The sequence below is a fragment of the Talpa occidentalis genome, unplaced genomic scaffold (assembly GCF_014898055.3).
Source record: "Talpa occidentalis isolate TD23 unplaced genomic scaffold, MPIMG_talOcc4v2.1 talOcc4.14, whole genome shotgun sequence".
Classification (NCBI taxonomy): Eukaryota; Metazoa; Chordata; class Mammalia; order Eulipotyphla; family Talpidae; genus Talpa; species Talpa occidentalis.
In genome coordinates this window covers 60,656,729-60,679,773 of record NW_023601433.1, presented here as the reverse complement: position 1 = coordinate 60,679,773, position 23,045 = coordinate 60,656,729, and the positions used below count along the sequence as shown (strand labels likewise).

General features: G+C 43.0%; 1 protein-coding gene and 1 long non-coding RNA gene across 4 annotated transcripts in view; one reads left to right on the top strand and one right to left on the bottom strand.

Moving 5' to 3' along the window:
• The window catches only part of UPF2 (UPF2 regulator of nonsense mediated mRNA decay), an 86,179-nt gene extending 77,304 nt beyond the window's left edge, over positions 1–8,875 (top strand). For all 3 annotated transcript variants that reach the window (XM_054695089.1, XM_037510606.2, XM_037510605.2), the window contains exons 20-22: positions 722–863; positions 1,990–2,110; positions 7,591–8,875. In XM_054695089.1, the coding sequence (XP_054551064.1) occupies positions 722–863; positions 1,990–2,110; positions 7,591–7,600 (273 nt within the window). In that variant the 3' untranslated portion in view covers positions 7,601–8,875. The remainder of the gene's footprint in view (positions 1–721; positions 864–1,989; positions 2,111–7,590) is intronic.
• Positions 8,874–22,834, bottom strand: LOC129145773 (uncharacterized). The gene is made up of 3 exons (XR_008551802.1): positions 22,651–22,834; positions 9,582–9,783; positions 8,874–9,176 (listed from the first exon to the last, which is right to left on the bottom strand). It is a non-coding gene; the product is annotated as an uncharacterized LOC129145773 (long non-coding RNA).
• Between the last annotated feature and the right edge of the window lie 211 nt (positions 22,835–23,045).

Genomic DNA, 23,045 nt, shown 5'->3' with positions numbered 1-23,045 from the left:
ACATGAGGTGTGCAGTTTATACACACAGAGAATTTAGTCACGAGACATCTCCATTTTGTAATAATTGACATTGCTTAGTTAATTTCCAGGGAACCCATAACCCATAAATTTTATAGATTTGTCTAGGTTTGTTTACCTTGTGCAATCCTAAGCTGAGGACATTCTGCTAAAAACAAAAACATTCCATAGATAAGAACTCTGTCTCATAACAGAGAAATAGATCTCTTAGGTCACTTGCTTAGCTCTTCCTCCTTTCCAGTGTTGTAGCTATTTTTAAAAAATGAAGGGCCATTAGTAGGGAGGTGGACTAGATTTTTTTTTTAAATTGTTCAGGAGGGCAAAACTAGTTCCAGGTGATAGAAATGAAAAGAATGCAGATTACAGCTTGCTATAGAACAGCCTTTTTAGTAGTTGACATACATGATAGGGTGTAGAGGGTGGAAAATAATCCTGTTGCTAGATGTGTGCTTCCACACAGGGTGCAGAAAGAAGAAGCTTCTACTTATACACTTGCCCATTCAGTCCTAATGGACGTGTCTCTATCAGAGCAATGCCACTGTCATTTATGTTCTTAGAATGTACTCTTTTTATGACATAGCAAAGGAATGACATTTTCCTAAGCTGGTTTAATCCTACAAACCATTTCATTTAAAGTGTTTTTTTCTCTCAGTTTTCTCAAGACATTTGCGATTCCTTTGTTGTTGGTTTTTTCCCCCCTCAGTTCAAGATCCTTAATGTGCCCATGTCTTCCCAACTTGCTGCAAATCATTGGAACCAGCAACAGGCAGAACAGGAAGAGAGAATGAGAATGAAAAAGCTCACACTAGATATCAATGAACGGCAAGAACAAGAAGATTATCAAGGTATAGGAAAATCATGCCTTTGTAGCTTTCTAAATATAGAAAAAGTTATTTTACCCTCTTGTGTCATATTTGCATGTATTTAGCCAAGAAATTGATTATTTCTTCGATCTCATTCTCTTTTTCTCTTTGTATTTGTAAAGTAATAAGAATAATTTTTACTATTTCCTGCTAACTCTATATTTCAGTTAAACTCCATACTGTTAGAACTATATTTGTAAATGAAATAATAATCAATTTTTAATTGCCTCATGATGCTAGTCTACTAGCAAATTAATTCAACAAGCATTTATTACCCCATTTTCATCTGTTTCGGAATCTCTCTGTTAGGGATTCCATGCTCCTTCAGATCTGAAGGTGTACTCAGATTTTCAGGATTCCAATTTCATGCAGACATACCCAGCTCTCTTGGATTAGCTGAAATCTTTTGTATAAGTCCACAGACGCCTCGTAGCCCACTTTCTGACATTCCTGCGGCATGCAGATTTTAGAGCCATAACGTAGTTGTTGATACAGCATTGTACGACAAACTGCTTTTTGTGCAAGAGATCATTGTGAAAATAAATGATTTTCTGTCTTTAAATTCCTCTTCTCATCCAGTTGATACCCAACATTTTTAATCATGAGTGATGTTATTTGTTATTAAATAACTATATATTAAATAGCTAACACTGTATAAGTACTTACTATGGGCTAGATACTTTTTTCTCCCCTGAAGCTTAACAATTCTGGAAGATAATTGTTATTTCCATTTTACATTTTGGGAAACTGAACTGAAAGCCCCATTACTAACACATGACAGAGCTGGGAGTTGACAACTAATATTGTTGGCCTTTAAACACTGTTCTCATAGCTAATGTACTACACTGCTGCTTTTACTGTTTTGGTGCTTCACAAGACACTTACATAGTAACCAAATCAACAGTAAGGGGAACATTGGATATTAAATGATATTAAAAAGCATTTCTCATTTCCTGATGTTCTTTTTCAGCACTTCCTTGATCATTTTAGTCTGTGTAACCCGCTACCTAACAGAACTAATAAACCCGTTCTTCCTGGGACCTTATGTTCAGTATAGGGGGAGGACACTTACCAGAGTTCACCTTTTCTGTTTTGCTCCTGATTGCAGAGATGTTGCAGTCTCTCGCTCAACGCCCAGCTCCAGCAAACACCAATCGGGAGAGAAGGCCTCGTTACCAACATCCAAAGGGAGCGCCTAATGCGGATCTAATCTTTAAGACTGGTGGGAGGTAGGGCCATCTCTCTTTTTTCCCCTCTTAGCTGTATTCATGTGAATAAATTAGGTAGTTAGATTATATTTAATGATAAAGGCCCAAAATATTAGCAAAATGGAAAAGTCTTTGAGTTGTAGATACTTGAAAAAAGAAAACCTATTTATAATATAAAGTTTAAAAAAAATCTTGTTTTAGCCACACAGATCTTGACTTTATTCTGAGTTGACTTCTTTATATTTAATTTTCTCTTCAGCATTTATAGAGAGTGCTACTTACAGATATGTTTGTGAGAAATTCTAAGTTCTTTTAGATCCGTGTTAAGTAATCTTACTATGTTGACAGAAACTCAAAACCTGTTTGTTAGACATCCAGACTTGCAGTTTGAATTTGTTTTGAGATAATTGTTTACTTTTTAAATTTTAAAATGCCCTGCTGAGATCTGTGTCAGTTGTGCTTAAACTCAGTTAAAAATATAAAATAATTAAAAATCTGTAAGAAATTTGAAAATGAAGATGTTTCCTAGTAAGACTACATTAATCTTCTTTTAAAGGAATAAAATTATTTAAAGTTCTTCTGGGACCTTATATAAAGACCCATACCATCTACTCGATTTTCTTTCTTGTGGTTGGGTTATTATCAAAAGTGACAGTAGATTTGTTGCTCTTTCTGATCTCACTCAGGTGTCAGTGTTTGGATGTACAATAGCCCCAAGATATCGCCTTGTTGTAGGGGGCAGGTGAGGACCTGTAGAATGGAGTGTACTGGGAACAGCAGGATGAGTTCGTTATCGAGGGAAATAGTGTTGGGGTAAATGTAGGTAGTGGAACCTATGTCTTTACTCACTAAATATACTGGTGTGTTCCTGATAACGTTTTTCTTTGAACTGTGTGCTCAAATAACTAATCAGGTTGCAATTTAGAAAATTACTTTGTTGTGATAGTCTGGAGATCCATTTTCTAACTTCTGTTGAGTATAACTTTTTTGGAAATCAAAGTTAAAAATTTTATATAGACCCATTTAATCAGGTAAAATAAGATAATAGATTATTTCTAATTCTCTAAACTTTATAAAGTTTTCTAATAAAACCTTTTATTGCTGCTGAATGTAAAACCTGGGTAGATTAACAGGCCGTAAAAATTTTAGTTTCCTCCTTTTATATTTTCTTAGCATAACTTTAAATACATATAATAGTAGTCTTGATAGTATCTGTTACCTCTTGTCTCATTGTTAGAGAATAGAACTATTAGGAAATGTTTATCTTAATGTTTGCCATCAACTTCACCTATCCATGCAACCTAACATCTCTGAACAGCATTATTTCTATTAATCCCTTCTCCATTCAAATATTGCCAAATATAGCATCTCTTCCTAATTTTTAAATGTTAGGTGACTTGATTGAATCAGTAAGTGATACGCACTAATACTTGAAGTAGGATTTGCTTCCCTTGGTATACATTCATCTAGCACTTACCATGGGTTCAGTCCAGTTCAAAAGTAGCAGGGGGAAAAAAAAGTAGCAGAAGAAAGTGTCTTTACCCTTAAGCTTGTAGAGCAGAGGAAAAAAAAAATCAAGTACTGGTACTTGAAAGAACTAGTCTGCCATAGTTATTATTTTCTTTAAAAAATCATTGATTGACTCTACAGAGTACCAAGCATTTTTTAAGTAGTAGAGAATAAAAATATGGGAAAACAGATGTGTAAACTTACATATACTAAAATAGATGTGAGTATGAACACAGGAGTTTCTTTGTTTGTTACCACTCAGTCTTTTTCAACATTTTTTTTTTGTTTACTTGCTGTTTCCCTTCCCAGTCAGTGAAATTTAGAAATATTGGATACCCCCCAGTCAGTGAAATTTAGAAAAATTGGATAGGTTTGCTTGCTTTCTTTTTTCCATTGTAGCCTGCTGCCTTCCTGTACCATTTCACCAGAACTGCCTTCACCCCAGCCCCCTGCTGCCTCCTCATGCTTCCCTTAGTCACTTTTAATTGTGTCAGCAGCACTTAACATGTGGACCTTCCTTTTCTCTTAATGTACTTATTTCCCTTGACTTCTGTGGTTCTCTTGTTTTCTACTCTTTCTTTTCCCCCCTGCCACCTGAATTTTTAAATATACTTTCCTCTGTTTGGTAACACTCTGTCTCTGTTCTCTCCATGTGACTCAGTTACCATCCATATCTCCGGCCCAGGTTTTACATTCTGGTTTCTGACCCGATATCTAGCTTCTCTAAGTCGCCTAGATGTCTCACAGAAATATTCACTTCGATGGGTCTTGGGCCTCCAAGCCTCACTCTTCTTTCTCTAGGTCAGTGATTGGAAACTAGAAAGGGTAGTGTTATTTTTGACTGTCATCTTCCCTTCAATTTACATGTGAAGTTAATTAAATATTCTCTGATTCTACTACTCACTCTTGCCCATTTTATTCCCTCACCCACAGCAAAGATTCTAGATCAATCTCTCATCACTCTTCATTTGGATTAATGCCAGCAGCATCCTGCGTTACTTCTCAGTCTCCAGTTTCAGGCCTTTCCAATTCATTTTCTCTGCTACACCTTCAGTGTTCTTTCTAAAATGCAAACTTGCTTTCTGTTTATATGAGCCCTTCTGCTTAAAATCTTCCAGTGGCTCCTCATGGCATGTAGGGTAAAGTCCAAACTCCTCAATAGGTCAGCATATGCCTGCATGATAGGGGTGTCGATTTAAGCTTACTGACCTCATCTCTCATTCTTTCCCTGCTTCCAACCAAGCTGGCCTTTTACTTCTCTTAATCAGATTCTTTTTTGCTTCCCTCTTTTGGGACCCCTCAAGTACCTTTCCCCCTAATAATTCCTGCTTTTCTGTCAGGTATTACCTCAATATTCTAAAGCCTGACCGAGGGTACGGCATAACGTGTGCCCTGATCTGCTGTATTCCACAGACCCTGTCCTGCTTAGCCCCTGCCCAGTTTCCCTCCATCCCCCATGAGGCTGAAAACTGAGGGCAGGGTTAACACTGTGTCTCTTTTCTCTTCCAAAACTCATGGCACGTAGATGCTCAGTAAATATTTGTTAAATAGACAAAAGGAACTTTTTAAAACTGTGTTAAGTCATTTAATAAACTTTCGTCCTGTGTTCTGCTTCCTTGCGTTTTCCTCTTGTTCCCTCCTTTTATGAGAATCCCAGCTCTGGTGAGCTGTTTCAGCCTGTTTTAAATCTCTTCTTAAAATTGCAGCTTGGGGGAAAAATCGATTATTCTTAAAGATGGTCTGCTGTAAAGTATTGTGATTCTTTCAGAGCCAGCGTTCTTAAAACGCAGGTGTGGGTGAGTGCTGGAGAGGACAAACAAGCATGTAAACGTGGGGTTTTGCGCTTTCTGGGGACCAAATTTTCTTTGCCATTTTCTAAACTTACATTTTAGGTGAAGAAGCACAGTATTTTGATGAACCAGCTAATGGGATAGAGCCTCCTGATGGTTTACTTCTCTTTATTTTCTCCTGTTTCTAATGCATGGCCAAACTAAGCTAAAGATGTGTATCTAGAGGCAGTGGTTCATCAAATATCTTAGAATATGCTGAGTGGTGAATTCTTATACACAAGAGGGAAAACAAAATTCTATGAGTGGAGTCAGAAACTTTTCCAATTTGAATCTAACTTCAAGAATCTAGTGTTCTTCTCCCCCCAGCCTCCCCATTATTAATATCATTGACATTATGTGTCAGATAAAGGAAAATTTGAAAACTGTGAAAGCAGTTTAAAGCTTTTCTTACTTGTGGATTTTGGTGATCCATAATTACATTATTACAATGTAATAATTACATGCATTAATTACAGTGTTTTTTTTTTTATTTTTTAATGAGAGATCCTTGAAATAATTTCAGCCCTTCTGACTAGGGAGTGATGCTCTAACAAATTCTAGGCATTTGCTTGTAATGAGTCAGAAGAGCAGCAGCACTCTAATTCTTCAGGTTTTTTGTAATGCAGGACCTGGTGGCTTTCTACTCTTTCAGTGTTAACTATGAAACAGAACATCTTTGGCAAATGTTAGTAGCATATATGGTTTATATGCTACAAATTCATATGGATTATAACAGTGCTTCTCAGAGTTTACAGTATGTATTTTAATCATCTAACTCCTATTAAGCTGCTTGTTCTGATTCATTTTTAACAAGCTCCCAGGTAATATCAAAGTTGCTGGTGCATGGACCACACTCTTAGACTTTTTTTTAACCCATCTTAGGAGAATGGAGCTTTTATTAGATATTGGCATATATCCTCCTTGTAAGGTTAAATGAGTGGTATTTTTATTATGACATAGAGCCCTTTCTAGAGCAGCATTTAACCCAAAGTGTATACTGTCTCTTTGAAGCTCTTAGATTTTCAAATCTCTCAGAATGATTACTTGCCTATAAACCAGCCAAGTGACACCCTACACTTTCATCACTGCTATGTGTCTTTTTTATTCAAGACTGTGAACTTACTCTCCCTGTCATTCACTGCATTTATTGAAGTATTCTGTTTTATGTGACTACTTGTCTTGACTTCAGGAGGAATGCTTTACCTTCTCTTTCTCTCAGGAAATACTTGTGTTACTGACCTTTTTTTCCCCATTTAGCTTGCTGCTTATATTTTGTTTGAAAGCTTCTTCCTATTTAAATTTACCTTGTGAGAACTTGTATTAGTTTGCGAGAACTGCTGTAACGAAGTCCTACAGACTGGGTGACTTAAAACAGTGGAACAGTATTGTTCCACCGTTCTGGAAGTTGGAAATCCAAGGGTTGATGGCTTCTGAGAGCTATAAAGGAAAATCTCTTCCATGCTTCGCTCCTAGTTTCTGATAGTTTGCCAGCAATCTTGGGTATCTTTTTGCTTCCAGGGCACTACTAATCTGTCTTCATCTTCATGTAGCATTCTGTGTGTGTGTGTGTGTGTGTGTGTGTGTGTGTGTTTTCACAGTGTGTGTTTTATATAGTCAGACTGGAGTAGGGTCTTGCTACTACAGTATGATCTCTTCTGAGCTAATTACATCTGCATTGACCCTGTTTCCATATAAGGTAACATTCTTGAGCTTCTGAGACACCCTACAACACAGTGATTCTGGGAGTATACAAGTCAACCATAGTACAAACCATTAATTTGCAGCATCTTAGAAATTAGTAACTGGAAAGTTACCAGGACGGGACCACCCCTTCCATCACCATCAGAATTGCTATTTTTAGGGCCCCCCTTGGTGGCACAGCAGTTGAGCGCTGGGATGCGAGGCTGCCCGCAGCCTCTGCAGTGCCGGTTCGTTCCCCGGCTGCCAGTGAGGGTCCCACCAAAAAAAAAAAAAAAAAATTGCTATTTTTAGTGTCTGTGCTTTTATTGTGTCTTAGTCCATCAGAGTTCACATACTCCTCTAAAAGCACTAATTTGTCTGGAGACAGCCATAAACAGCGGTCTGTGGTGTTTAGGTGGCCCTTCTTGCTGGAGCTTTGTCCTTAGCACTAGTTCTTTAACATTACCCTGTTTGTGCCTTTAGGAGACGTTGATCCAGCAGCACGTGTCATTTCATTAGGTCCTGTATCTGATGTTGTGGATAGTGGAGTCCTCCAGCAATTGAATGAGAGCAGTGGACACATCTCAGCATGTCGGTCTAGAGAGTTGCGAATCTAAACCTGGGACAGGCTGGGGCCATGAGGCGGAAACAGCAGCCTCTGCCAACACCGGAACAAGCCAACGCTTCCAGATAAGGCATAACGGCCTTTTGTAATGGAAATCACGTGAGGGTTAATCTTCTCTTGAGAATGGCAGTCAAGAAATGAGATGGTTGACTTGACCACTGAGCAGTTACACCAAGAAGAGCGTCAATGAGATGATTGAGCCGGAGAAGAAATGGTTGTATTGGTAATGGTATGGGGGAAATGAACTTGAGTTTTAAACTTGATTTGAGTTACAGTGTCTCTGAATTGAACATCCCATGTTGGAAGAAGATACATTTGGGGGCTCCAGGACTACAGTAGAAAAGTATAGAGCAAGCAGTAAAACCTTCTAGTAAAAACTTACATGCAGGACAACAAAATGATGAAAGATATCCAAATACCAGATAATCCACCAGGAAGGCTTTTGTTAGGAATTTGTTTCAAGCGAAACAAGGGATGAGGGAGAAAAATCAGTTTTATCCATCAGAGTCAGTACTATAAAATTGCCTATTAGGGTAAAAGGAAAATGTGAAGACTATTAGTATACAAAGAGCATGAAGTCAGATGCTTAGGGAAGTCTGATACCAGCCTAAGAACAGGGAGAGTTGAGCCCATTGTAAGTATCATTGAAAACAAACAGCGTGCCAGTCAGCATGTCACAGACGATGGACGAAGGACAACAGAAATGGATCAGAAGATTTTGTTGACCTTCATGGGTTTACAGCCTCTGTCTCTAAACAAAGTATGGAAACAGTAGAGCTTTGATTTTGCTTTTGCTTTGTTTTTGTTTTGTTTTGTTTTGTTTTGACCCCCACTAAATAGAAATGAGGGTTCTTAGTCTGTTTCTGGCAGTTTGTTAATTTATTAGGATAGTTGCCTTTCCTTTGCTTTCCAATAGGCATAGTAAATTTAGTTAAAGAGCACATCTGTATGCTACAACTTAATTACATCTTTTTTCTAGCTGTTTTGCATTTTTTCTTTTACCATGTTTCAGTTTCTGCATGTAGAATTAAATAAAAAACAAAACTTGTAAAGTTGTAACATTTCACATGGAAATGCTGCCCGATCTTCACCAGCTTCAGAAATCTGACCTTTGCCGATGCTGCAATAAAGTGTTGTAATTTAGATGTGGCATGGTTGTGTTTTATTTGGTTTGGATTTTGAAAACCTATTAAATGGGTAAATCAGTATCATCCCAGGTCATCTCCAACCTTTATAAAGTAGCCTCAGGGACAGTTCCTTTAGCATTTCAATGAGTTAGCATGGGCCGGTATTAAAAGAGTGTGGAGCCCAATAGAATAAACATTTTTAATGTAGGCTTGAATTTGGTTGAGATGGACCAGGTGGGCACAGCACAGTCTGGCAGGAGGCAGTGGTTATGGCTAGCGTGAGCAGCAGGGCTGATGGAAGCCTATCAGGCCAGCAGCTCAGAAAGCAAACACAAGAATCATTTTCAGCTTCTTTCCAGTGGTTAATTCTAGCGCTAACTAACAGACTCCAAAAGAAATGACTGTAACCACTCTTACTAAAAATTTCTAAAATTCAGCTCAGAGTCAGTAGAATTTGAAAAGAAATAAGACGTCAGGAAAAAAGTTTCCAAACTGCTCTTAATTCTGTTAACCCAATTGCCAGCTCTCATCGCCCTCTTCATTGATGACCTGTATCCTACCATTTGCTCTCCTGGGTTGGGTCAGAATAGTTTACGAGTTTTGACACTTTTGTGTTATTTCTAAGTTTTAAACTGTTAGAGAGTAAGCATAATTCTGTGGCTCATGTGCATGTATATGTGAAAGGCGGCTGTGCTGTGGTGACTCTTTCATTCCCCTTTTACCTTTCATCTAGAAAGAGGAATGTCACTAGCAGGTGTAACGTGTTTTGAGAACCACAAAGTAGACCAGATACGATGTTTGCAGCGTTGGTGCTTGACTCAAGGACATCACCACCACACAGACTTGCAGACACCCCTCCCAGGTGGAGCTTCGCTTTCCTTCTCTCCGTCACCCGTGCTCCCCGACGTCTGCAAATACTGCAAACTTTAAATAGTAAGACTTTTTTTGAGAGACCACATTCATATAACTTATTGTATGTTATTACAGTGTAATATAATAATTCTATTTTATTATTGTTAACTCTGCCTAATGTATAAGTTAAACTTTCTCATAAGTACATTTGCATAAGAAGAAAGCATATTGTATGTGGATTCGGTACTATCCGTGGTTTCAGGCATCTATGGAGGCTCTTGGAAAGTATTCCCTGTGGATAAGGGGAGACTTTAAAGGGTCTGTACTACCCACCCAAGCAGCTTACTCTTATATTTTTAAAAATAAGGGAAAGCCTTCTAAATTTGGAAAATATATGCTGCTGGTGACTCTGTAAGTCTTCGTGACTTTTCCCTTGGTTTTTAACCAAAAGCAAGCAGATGTTAATAAGTCTAGCTGTCAGACTTCTTCCTTTGATCCTCTGAGGGACTGATAAGCTAAAAAGAACACGGGAGCCCTGCCCAAGTGAGTCCCTGCACTGCCTCACGAGAGCTGCCCTGGCCGTGGCCCTCGCCTCTTCCTCCTGCAGTCATTACACATTGGACTCTTGGGAAAGCCTATTGCCAGAGAGAAAGGATAGCAAAATAAAAGTCCTGAAAAGAGCTGAATAAGGAGCAAGAGTAGAAAAGAATAAAACTACATGAGCAAGACCCAGAAACAAAAACAGCAGAGCCTGCTGCAAACCCCGGAAAGGCCCAGAGTATGACCCTGGAATGTTTGGAATGTTACTATAAACAGGAGGCGCTCAGCTTGCAGATGAGCAATGGTCTTGAGAGGTGTGGTGACCAGTCACCGGTGATGCTAAGGTTTTTGTCTTGCAAGCATCACTGACACGAGATTGGGTTTTAGAAACAACTAAATGCTGTCAGAACTCTGGTGTACTGCTTTCTGCACTTCAGCTTTGTACTTCCTGGCTGGCTTAGTCAAACCAGGTGGCCATCACAGAATTCTACAGACAACGTGCTCAAGCAGCAGGCATTTATATTTCACAGTTTTGGAGTCTGGGAGTTCAGGCTGTACATTCCAGTATTGTCTGTTCCCTCAGAGACTGGCTTGTGCCATCCACCTTGCTGTGTTCTCACGGCCTTTGCTCTGCACATCCCTGCCATCCCTTCTTCCTATGGTTCTGTTGGACTAGGGCCCACCCTCCTCATTCTACTATGATTACCTGCTTAATGGTTTCATCTCCAGTGTAGTCACAGTGGAGTTTAAAGCTACAACATACAAACTGAGGGCCAGAGGGGGCTGGGAGGGCACAGATAAGCCCATAGCAATAACTGTTGGCTGCCAACAGCTCCAAAGTTTTCTATTTTGCAGCTATAGAGACTACTTGATAAGACTCTGCCACCAAGTTAACACACACAGAACTGCTGTTAGATAGATAGTGCACATAACATTCTGGTGCTCTCACCACCTAGCTTCTCTGTGCTGCATACAATGTTGATTGCAGAGCTGACCAAGTGTGCAGTGTGAACATAAACTTCAGCCCAGATCACACTCAACTTCCAACCACAAGCTATGTCATTCACAGGAAAATGTACCTGAGTGGCAGTGGGAATGTACCTTTCAGGTGAATCTGGCCTGGACCCAATAGCTGTTTTCTTGTCAAGATGAGAAACAATGTCCCCATCATCCCAGAGATCACTGGCCATTTAAATTCAGGTGTAAATCTTATATTTTCTTATAAAATCTTAAATTTTCCCTGTTCTCCTGTATGTCTCTTCCTTCCCCAGTAACAAAGGGTTGATAGTTTACGTGAAAATTAAGGAGTAAAACACCGTGATCCTGTCACATCAAAAGCTGTTACAGCAGCTTCTGAGTCCTGCAGTGTCCCTAGACAAGACTGTTGGTTCAAACCACTCTGAGTTTTTCCTGCAGTACAGTGTGGATTAGAGTCAGAACTGACAAGATCTCCTTTGATAGAGATGGGGATCCTGGGAACCCCACAGGAATATACTCCAAAGTCATCTTGAGATTGAAGGTGAGATTTTTGCTGGGCTTTCCTGAAAGGACATTGGAAAGAAGAGAGCAAAACAGAAAGCAGTTGTGAAGTGAGAAAGCAGAGTTGTTCATTAATAGCCTCGCCTACACACTGGTGTCCTGGCATGAGCACATGTGAGGGTTGGTTTCCAAACCCATGAATCCAGGTTAACTCTGACTTGTGTGTATACAGGGGCCATTGATTAGACCTTGAGGATATGAGGAATTAAGAGGGATGGCCACTTCCTTCGGTAATTTATACCCCTGGCAACCACACGTGGAATGTACAGTCTTCCTAGTCAGCACAGACTCATGCTCCTTTCCCTGATCCCAGCATGAAGACAGTCCTGGCTATGGAGCTGGCCAGAGTCGATTGGCATGCTGGTCTTTCTCTCACTGTGTTTCTTGACCTAAGCCTTGTTGAACTCATTTGTACATTGAATTAAATTAGGATTTTCCAGGGCAGTTGTGAAAACTAAAGATAAAACATTCATTTCAACACCTACTGTACCAGGCTGAGGTGACAGTGATATACAAGGCAAAGTCCTACTTCTGTGAAGCTTACATTCTAGGAGGGGAAGCATGTAATAATAACCTCGAAAAATATCAAGCAGAGATAAGCTATAATGGAAATTGACACACCACCCATGAGTCTTTGCTGAAGGCCTTGTTCTGGGAGCGCTCTTGGTCGTGACCTTCAGCTCCTGGGATGGGCTCAGCTGCATACTTTGCTGGGGGTGGCCTGGGGAGGTCCACAGGCAAAGACTGATAAGTGCAGGAGGATGAAGCCCTGGACATCTTTGGCCCAAGTCAGGACAACTCTGAAGGACTCTTTCAACTGCAGAGCCCTTGGGAACTGTCCCTGGGTCTGTATCACAGACAACTTGCCTATCTTTCTACCCTCTCTTGCAGTTGTTGATCCCAAGAGTGCCCCCTGATATACTAAGCTCCCACTCAGGGTCCACTCTCCTGGGACCAGCCTGCAGCTCCATGCTATGCTGAGTTAAGGGCTGGGATGGGCAGGCTCCTGAAGTAGGGCCTGTAGACAGGAAGTCCTCCCTGCAGAAAGGGCTCAGCCAAGACCCAAGTGACCAGGCCTACCTATATGAAGGCAGGGGAGCACATTCTAGATGGGGGGAGGGGGGTCAGGGAGACAAGGCTGAGCACAACCTATCTGAGGAACTAAGAGAAAATCCAGTGGGAAATGGAGGAAAAAAGAGCTTTGAAGAGCAAAAGCTTGGAGAGAACTTTATAAGCCAGAATGAGAAGTTTGGGTTTTCTTCTATGTTGTGATACCATTGATTTGATATGATTTTAAGGGCTTACTCTGGCTGTGGGATGGAAAGCAGATTGTAGGGGCTAAGGTAGAACTGGTGAGACCTGTGGGGGTTATGGCAAGAGCCTGGATGAGAAATGGGGTAATGGTGAAAATGAAACAGGTTAAAGATTCATTTTCCCAAGTTGAGCTAAGAGACATGGTAGATTAGAACAGAGGTACAGGAGGAGGGGGTGGATGAAGGAACTGTTGGGTCCTGTCTTAGTGTTGGGTGGATGGGGTTTTGGGAGTGTCATTTATACATTTATGAAAAGAGATGGTCCCACTTCCTCCCTTGATTGATTTTGCAAAGCCTAGCACCACAGCTAATGTTTGTACCAATTGCCGGTGAAAATGGCCACTACCAAATCACCTGGATTCCAGAGACGTCCTAGTCTGTAGATGGGCAGGTAAAGAAAGGCCTTGACAGGAGATCCTGTTGCCCTGGGAAAGGGAAAGGAAGCACCAGAGGGGAGAGAGGGCTGCTCTTCTCCAGAACTGCTATTCGTGGGAAAAGCTTTTAGTGCTCAGGCCCTGCCTGTCCTCTTGGGACCCTTGGGCCTGGCCCTGGACTTGAGGAAGGAGGGAAGGGAACACTCCCTGTAGGGGCCCTAGTGAAGAGGGCTGACTGTAAACTGATCTCTTCCTCTCTGTTCTGCCTGACCTGGATTTTCCTTTCATTTTGACTTTTGTTTGTTTGCATTGTTTCTGAGGCACTCAGGAGACACAACAGAGGTGGCCCAGCCTGAGAGTGGCTGCAATCATTGTATACCCGTGTCAGGCAGCAGCAGCTATTGTCCCTCCCAGAGGTCCAGACTTCACTTAGGAACACTCCAGGTTCCCAGGGGCTCAGCACCAGGCAAACCCCGCCCATTTGGGGCCTTTACCCAACTTTCCCTGCACCTCACTGCTCCACTGCAGTGGGACCATTGGCCAACACAACCTCCATGGCAGAAAGTCATGTTTCCTCCTTCAGAGACCATCTGGGGGAGAGGTGGAAAGTGGGAGATCCTTGGCTGGCAGAAGAGTGCTTAGCTCCATAATGCATATCCTGTGACTTCAGTGTCTTCATCTCTGCCATCGTTAACCAGTGTCTCCATGCAGGCTGCCAGTGCTCTCAGTTCCACTGGCTACAATCTGAACAAATACAGGGTCAAAGGTATGAAAGCCAGGCAATCCCTTGTATTACTAGGGTAGGAAATCTACAATAAGTGCAAAAGTCCCTAATTCCATTTTACTTTTTAGAAACATTTTATCTGGAAATAATTACAGACTCATCAGAAGTTGCAAAAATAGTGGAGTCCTGCAGATTCTTCATCCAGCTTCTGCCAGTGATGACATGTTCTCTAATGATGGTGCAACATCAAAACCAGGACATCACATGGGTATAATACCGGTAACTAGACAAAGCTTCCACTGTTTACACATATGCATTCGTGTATGTGAATGTGTATATGTTTCTATACAAGGTGATCCCACATACAGATTCATGTGACTTCTCCACAATCAAGACCGAATGGCTCCATCATCCCAAAGGAACTCTGATTGCTAACCCACCCCCTGGTGATTAGTCAGAGGTTTCCAAAGAAACAGATCCAATGGATACATAGACACATGGAGATAGGTAGGCAGGCAGGCAGGTAGATGGACAGAGACAGATGATAGTGATAGACAGACATAAAGGAGGTTCAATACAGGATTGTCTTGCAATTATGAAGGCCAGTAAGTCCCATAATCTTTCTCTGCAAGAGGAGAAACAGAAAAGCCAGTGGTGCAATTCTGTCCAAGTCTGAAGGCTGAAAGACTAGGAGCGCCAGTATCCAGGGCAGGAGAAGATGGATGTCCCTGTTCAAGCCTTGAGAACTGATTTATCCTTCCTCTGCCTTTTGTTTCACTCAGGCCTCAAGGGTAGACTGAGACCCACCCACACCAGGGAGGGCAAACTTTTTCTTCATTTTACTTAACTCAGTTTCTTTAGGAAAACTCACACACACACCCAAGGATAGTGTTTTTTATCAGCTGAGCATCTCTGAGTCTAGTCAAATAGATACATAAAATTAATTATCACACCTGAAAATTACTAATCTGGTTTCATCCCCACCATTTTGATATTTTAAGAATGCAGTGTAAATGGAATGTATTGTTTTGCTCTATGATGCCCTTGAAATCCATCCAGTTGGTGCATGTTGTTCCTTTTTGCAGCTGAGTAGTATCCCCATTGTGTAGATATACCACAGTGTATTTAACCACTCACCCATTGACGGACCTTTGAGTTGTTTCCTAGTTGGGCCAATTCTGAGTAGAACTGCTACTATGAATATTTGTGTGCAGTTGTGAGTGTGTGTGTGTGTGTGACAACATACACATAAAATTTATCATCTTAACCATTTTAAGTATATAATTTATCCTGTGTACAGATTTTTGTGTGAATATAAGTTGTCATTTCTGTGGGACAAAAACCGTAGAGTGCAATTTCTGGATCATCTGTTGTCGTACTATTATCTGGAGTGATTACACCATTTTACTTTTCCACCAGCCTTGAAGTAGATCTCTAGTTTCTCCACATTGTCACCAGCAGTTAGTCTTATCACTCTTCTTTTTTAACCATTCTAATAAGTGTGTAGTAGTATTTCCTTGTGGCTTCAATTTGCATACCTTCTCGGCTAATGATGTCGAACATCTTTTCATGTGTTTAGGTGCCATCCGTCTCTTTGGTGAAATGTCTCTTCATGTCTTTTGCCTTCCAAATTTGATGAGCAACAGGGCCTGCCTTTGTGTTTTTAGTGCATTTGTGGCTTTCAGTTTAGAGAATATAAAACATCTAACATGGAATAGAGGAAGTTCAGTAAAGACAGAGTAGGAGTGATGATAAAAATAGTTAACACATTTCAATTATGGAGAATTTAAAAAAATTCTTCATAGATTCTAGATCCAAGCCAGATAGATGGTGTTGAAATATTTTTCCCACTCTGTAGCTTGTCTTTCATTCTCTTAACAGTCTTCTGCAGGTAACAAAAGTCCATCTTTAATTTTGAAGTCCATCTTTTTATCCCCCACAAATGATCTCTTTGGTGTCATGTCTAAAAATACTATTCACCTAATACAAATATTTTCTCCCATTCTTCTTTCCTAAAAGTTTTATAGTTTTACCTTTCACCTTGAAGTTGGCATATTTTGAGTTAATTTTGGTATAAGATAAAAGGGTTAGGTGAAGGATTTTGTGGTCTGTGGATGTCTAATTGCACCAGTGTCATTTGTTGAAGAAGTGATCATTCCTCCATTGGATTGTTTTTGCTCGTCTGTCAAAAGGTGGAACGTATTGAGGTTATTGCTGGGTTTCCCATTCTGTTGTATTAATCATTGCGTCTTTCCCTCTATCAACTCCACACCATCTGGGCAACTATAGCTCTCTAGTAAGTCTTGATGGAGGGTCGAGTGATTGCTCCCACTATATTCTTCTTTGTCAAGATTGTGTTAGCTGTTCTTTTGTCTTCCTCATTAGAATAAGCTTGTCTATGTCTACAGAATATCTTGCTGGGATTTTGATAGGCATTATTATTTGTGATGCCATTGTGATTGAAATTATTGCTTTCATTGTAATACTTATAAAGGCAACTGATTTTTTTTACATTGGTTTTGTATCCTATGATATTTCTTCACCCTTTAATTAGTTTTGTAGTTATTTTGTGAATTCCTGAGGGTTTTCTTCATGCAGGATCTTGTCATCTGCAAACACAGCTCCCCTTCTTGTTTTCCAGTCTGGATATCTCTTATTTCCTTTTTTTTTTTTTTTTTTAACCTGACTGTACTCACTGGATCCTCAACTACAATAATAAATAGAAATGGTGGGAGCAGATATCTTCAGCTTGTTTCTGATTTTAAGAGAGAGCATTCTGTTTTTCATAATGCAATATAATACTGATAAAATCACATACTGACCAAGTAACAAGATTTGGGGGGAGGGTATCAGGTGAGGGCTTCCCAAGGAGGGAATTGGAAGGAGGATGAGCTCATTGAGGTTTGGAAACCTGTCAGCTGATCCTGAGAGAGCCCAATACTGGTACTGACGGCTGAGAGGACAGCCCCAGGATGCGACTGCAGGCACCCCTGACCAGAGAAGAGCCAGCCAGCTAGTTTTCAAAGGGCCCTGAGCCACACAGGCTATGCTCATCCCCTCTCATTCGGGATATTCCAGGGAAGGAAGCTAGGAGCAAGCATGTGGAAGCATGTTAAATTCTTATTTTTTTTTTTAAAGATCTATTTATGCATACAAGCACTGGGATATAGGCCATAGGTGTGGGGGGTGGGGTGGTGAGAGGATTCACCAGAGACAAAGTGGGGAGCAGAACAGGCAGATCTACTGAAATACACTGCTGAGGGGAGCAGCGGGCAAGACAGGAGAGGTCTGCTGTGTCATGTGGGTTGCTCCCTGGCTGGGGGATCAAACTCATGCTGCAGTGGCTACTGATAACTTGATACTCTGTCTTTAACTCCTGTGCCACCAGGGAGGCCCCAGCATGTAGAATTCGTGTCCCAGGATGCCTGGGGCAGCTGCCATCAGTGGTGACCCTGTGAATGTTCTGTATTAAGACCCTGACCTTCATTTGTGCCTTCCTACGATTTCATACATTTGTCTAACACTGGCTAAGTGCAAGGTATTTTTGAGACATGGCATAGGATGGGATACACTAAAAAGGTCTTATTCACCAGATGTTTGTGATTTACAACAGAAGGATGAGTCTCAAAACTTATATCTGAGGGGCCTCCCTTTTGGTGCAGCGGTTGAGCACTGGGTGGCAAAGCTGCCCGCAGCCTCTGCAGCGCCGATTCAATCCCCGGCCGCCGGGTGAGGGTCCCACATCGTGCGCAGACCTCTCCTGCCACCTGCTGCTCCCTCAGCAGTGTACTTCGGTCTTTCTGCCTATTCTGCTCCCTACTCTGGCTCTGGTTAATTCTCTCAACCTCCCGCACTTCTGACTGTACCCAGTGCTTGTATAAATAAATAAATCTTTAAAAAAAAAAAACATATCTGAGGAACAATGTGAGCTCTGGGACAAGAGGGGCATAGACCCAGGAGTTGTGTGTGTGTGTGTGTGTGTGTGTGTGTGTGTGTGTGTGTGTGTGTGTGAGGGCAGGTGAGGTGGGGGTTACATTTAGGGAGGCATAGGCAAGCCGAGCCCTAACAGGTGTGCAGAATTTTTACAGAGACTGGCAGCTTTTCTGGACACCATTGCACAGCCCTTTTCCACCTGCTATGTGAGGGCTACTCACCTGAGGCTTGTTTAAATGTGGAGTCTGATTCAGTGTATCTGGGAAGAACTTAAGACTTCTAACAGAGATGGAGCTGAGGCTGCAGGTCAGAGGGTGACTCTGAGCAGCAAGGGCCTAGAGGATATCAGATATGACTTGGCTGGAGAACAGTAGAGGAGGAGAGAAGAACTGAAAAAAGAGGGAGGAGCCAGGTTCCAGGCTGAGGAGATTGAACTATGTTTGGAAGGCAACACAAAATACAACCTCTAAAGGTATTTGGGTCATGAAGTGGGCCAAGCTGGACTTTAGGGAGATTAGCCTGGAAATCACTCAGTTGAGAGACGGAGCAGGGGTAACTGGAGGCAGAGTGATTTGTCATCCATTCATCCATCCATCTGTCCATCCATCCATCCATCCATCCATCTGTCCTTCCCTCCATCCGTCATCTATTCACCACCCATTAACATTTGTTACTACATGCTGTAGTCCAGACCCTGGGGAAGGGTGAAGAAGACCCACCCTTCAGGAATTCCAGAGCCTAATGGGAATGATGCACATATACAATGTGTGCAGGCTGTACAGAAGCAGAGGAGGAGGAGTGGGCAAGAGCTTTCAGTGAGCGGTGGGAATTCCTTAGATGAACAAGAGCCCAATTAGAGAGACACTGCCAGGGTGCTCACAGTACCTGTGGCAGCTGCGGGAGTTTGGGGCTTATGGACTGTCATTTGGACCAGACAGAAGTTGAGAGGTACATTCTAGGTCTTTGATGCAAAGACCTTTCCTGTCTCGCCTGCTGCTCCCCTCAGCAGTGTATTTCAGTGGATCCGCCTGTTCTGCTCCCCACTCTGTCTCTGGTGAATCCTCTCACCCCGCGCCTCTGGCCTGTACCCCAGTTCTTGTATGTATAAATAAATCTTTTTTTAAAAAAATGTTCCCAGAAGAGGGGACAGTGCTGAACAGTGCTACACAAAGAACCACCCCTGCACGCACGTCTCATACACACAACACACACACAACACACTTTACCTTCCTCCCTTCCGTTCCCTATCTTTCTTCCCTCTCCCCCTGTCCTGCCCTGATGAGGCCTTTCTCAGTGGCTTGTCAGATAGCTGCCTCCTGCGGTGTTCTCATGAGGCCTTTCCTTGATGTGCTCACCAGGGAGAGGGGAGTTCTAGTGTCTCTTCCTCTTACAAAGTCCCCAGCCCTATTGGATCAGGGCCCCACCCTTGTGACCCTATTTGCCTTTAATTATCTCTTCTAGGCCCTACCTCCAAAAGCAGTCACATTGGGAGTTAGGACATCAACACATGAATTTGGGGGGGACACAATTCAGTCCACACAGGACCTAAGAAACCCTCTAATCAAGTGCCCTCATTTTACCAATGAAGAAGTTTAGCAAGGTTAGCAGAAGCCCAGAGGTTAGAGGAAGCTCAGAGGAGTTTAGTTGTTTACTAGGGTCACAAAGGTGACTAGAGGCACACTAGAACCAGAAGTAGGTGTAGCAGCTCTCAGTCACGTGGAAGAAAGCACAACTTTCTAGCTGTTGTGGCTGTGTGTGGTGAGGCCTGCCATAAGTGGGCCTTCAGTTACTACGCTCTGTTTATATGTGAGACGAGCTTAGGGGAGAGGGCTCACCTCAAAACCTGAGGGATTTAGTTCAGACCTCAGGAAGACTTCCTGTTTGAAAAAGTTGTGAGTCACTGTAAAGGATGGCCAGTGGCAATTTCGGGGTTTCTTCCTCTGAAAGTGGCAGAGAGTTTGGCAAAGGGGCAGGGAAACAGACTTCACAACTGTTTAGAGATCCTTGTAGACTTTAGTTTCTGTGATGATGATTAGGAATCTACTCAGCTGAAAGCTCCTGCATCCAGAAAGTTCACCAGGAGGAAATTGTCACCAAAAAAAATCTTTCTGTGCATACCTTTCGCCCAATAGCCTGACCTTGGGATTTGAGGGCAGGAGCTGGGCATGTGCAGGGCTGTTTACCTTGGTTAGGCAATGCAGATAAGTTGCCCTGTTTGTATTTGCAGACCGGAGCCAGCATTTGGGTGGGCAAGGTCAGGCCAGAGCAGGTGGGAGGAACTGTGGGAATCGGACACTGGGTCAAGGTCCACTGCAGAGTCTGAGGGTGCAGAGGTGGGAGGCCCAACCCAGCGAAGGGGCCCCCGCCACACTTAGGGTTTTCATCCTTCACTCTGTGTTCTCCTGCACACACCTTTCTCTCTGTTCTTCCTCTCTCCCTTCCTCTCCTTCTCTTACTCTCCCCACAACACACCCTGACAACAAAGTTATGTACTCACTGGTCCATGTTCAAAAGACGTGGTTTTTTTTGTTTTGTTTTTAGGAAATGATGTTTTTAGTGAAAAATAATTTTGGACAATCCCTTTCAGGCCCACAAGTGCCATTTTTAGGAAAACTGGAAACTCTGAGGCCCACCTGGTGAGGTTATCAGAGCAATAGCCATTCTGTACCCTGTCACCTGCTTTGTGTGGATGGACAGGTCTCTCGAGACGCCACACAGAGACTGAAGCATAAATCGGTCTGCTCTGAGCATAGCCTCACTGTCGCCCGTGTTCACTGTGGCCTGGCTCAGTAGAGTAGAGCCAGGGCCCCTTTCCGAAAACTAGGAAAGCAGGAAACAGCAGAAGTCTGGGTTGCTGCCTGCTGCTGAGGCCTCCACCTGCCCCAACCCTGTGAGCACAACTGACTCAAATAGCATCACTCTTTCTCAAGAGTTTCCAAAAGGTTTTTTACAGAACATAAATCTCTTCTCTCGGAACCTGCTTATCCAGTCAGGACAAAGCCCCATTCTCCCCCAACCCCCAAGTCTGTGGTGGCCTTTGTCTTTCTCCCATGGGTCAGTGGAGGATCCTGGGCTGGCAAGTGTTTGCTCCTGTTTGTTTTGGGCTGTGCCCACCCTTAGGGTGTGGGGGGAGGTGAGTGAAGGAAGAGGTGTGTGGCAAGTCCAGGGAGCACAGGACGCACGTTCTGGTCAGTCCCAATTTCAAATATTTGGCCCCACTGTCCCCAGCCAGCTCAGGTGGGGACTGTTGGTTTGGGGAATATGGACAGTAGGTACATAGCCCTCATCCCATGGCCTTTGTTTTACCAAGGAAGTTGGTAAAACTTAAGGACAGAATGGTTTGGCTTCCTGCTGAAGTGGCAGAATCAGTTTCTATCCTTTGGGCTCACCTCGTTAGCCTGGGTCAGTGAGGATTCTCTAGGCCCCTGGACACATGAGAGTGCCAGAGTGACTGCTCATCCCCCAGGTCCCACCCTGTGTGTGACTTACAGCCAGTGCTGGGAGAGGCAGAGCGTGGCCTCTTGCAATGAGCTCTGTGTGCCCTTGACCAGCTTCCTACCCAGCTAGACTGGATACTCAGCAGGTACCTCTCACCCAGCAGTTTGAACCCAGACGTGTGGATGCAGCCTTACCAGTCTGCCGTGTCTCCTAGGGCATCCTCACTCCACCTGACAGGACCCTGGGTGGGACTGGGGACAGCAGATGCCAGAGGACTGATTTTCAGCTCATTCTCACTTGATCACTTGCTGGCTCTGTGACCTTAGACCTTGGCCTCACTAACCGTCACCTTCCTCATCCTTCAGTGGAGATAATCATAGGGCCCACTTCAGAAGTTCATCATGAGAAAGAATTAAGGTCATCCACAGAAAGCCTTCGGGCAATACCTGGCCCAGAAATCCTTAATCCCTGTGCGCTCCTAGCGATTATCTTGAGCGTTGGTCTCAGGACTCCTGAGGTAGAATTATCACCAGGTCAGAGAGCCCTGTTGCACTCCTTCATAATTAAAGCAGCAAGGCTATGTTTGGCTGTGAAGACGTCCAGAGGGTCTTGTTTAGTGAGTCTTGGGTACTTGACTTTGGCACAATCTTACCTTAGAAGGAGTTTTCTTAGCCCTAACCAATAAACTCGGTTTGAGTATATGGACTCCATGTCTTGCCTCCTTAACAAGGTGAGGCTTAGGGGCATTAATGAGACCCCATCACCTCCCAATAGGCCCAAAGAAACCCCAAATTGGAAGGGCCCCCGGGGTCCCTGGACAGGCTGCTTTCACCTCAAATAAGCCAGCTTGATCCCCATCCCAAGTCCCCTGAGAAATGTCTCTGTGTAGTGCAGTGGCTATGAGTGAGACAGTTCAGAGAAAAGACAGTTCAGACAACCCACCCTTTGCACCCCAGCAGGCCCAGGAATTGGGCTCTGGGGGTAAAGCGGGGAGTAGGGCTTTGGATTCGCAAGGCCAGAGCCATGATGTCATTTCTGGCCTATAAGTCACCTTTTGGCTAGACCTGTCCACACCTACCAGGGCCGCCTCCTCCTCAAGGGCAGACGTCAGGCAGGTGAGGAACTGAGACTAAATGAGGAGTGACAGGTGCCTTGAGATAGAAGGATCTTATCGCCCAGGTTGAATGATAGTGGTGTGAACTCCTAGCCTGGCCCCAATGGGATCTTGGTTTCTGTGGGTCCTCTACAAAGCCCTCTGGGAGCTAGGGGCCTCAGAATGGAATGTTCTCAGATCAACAGGTGTGTAACAATTGCTACAAATACTTGCTCAGTGATGTCAGAGGATCAGGGCTGGCCCTGGGCCAGACTAGAAGAGGTGGAGCTGGCTTTGCTCATCTCAGGTTCCCTCTCATCCATTCTGCTGCCCTTTCACATCCTGGCCCTCTTTCTTTTTCCTCTCTCTTGGTCTTGAAA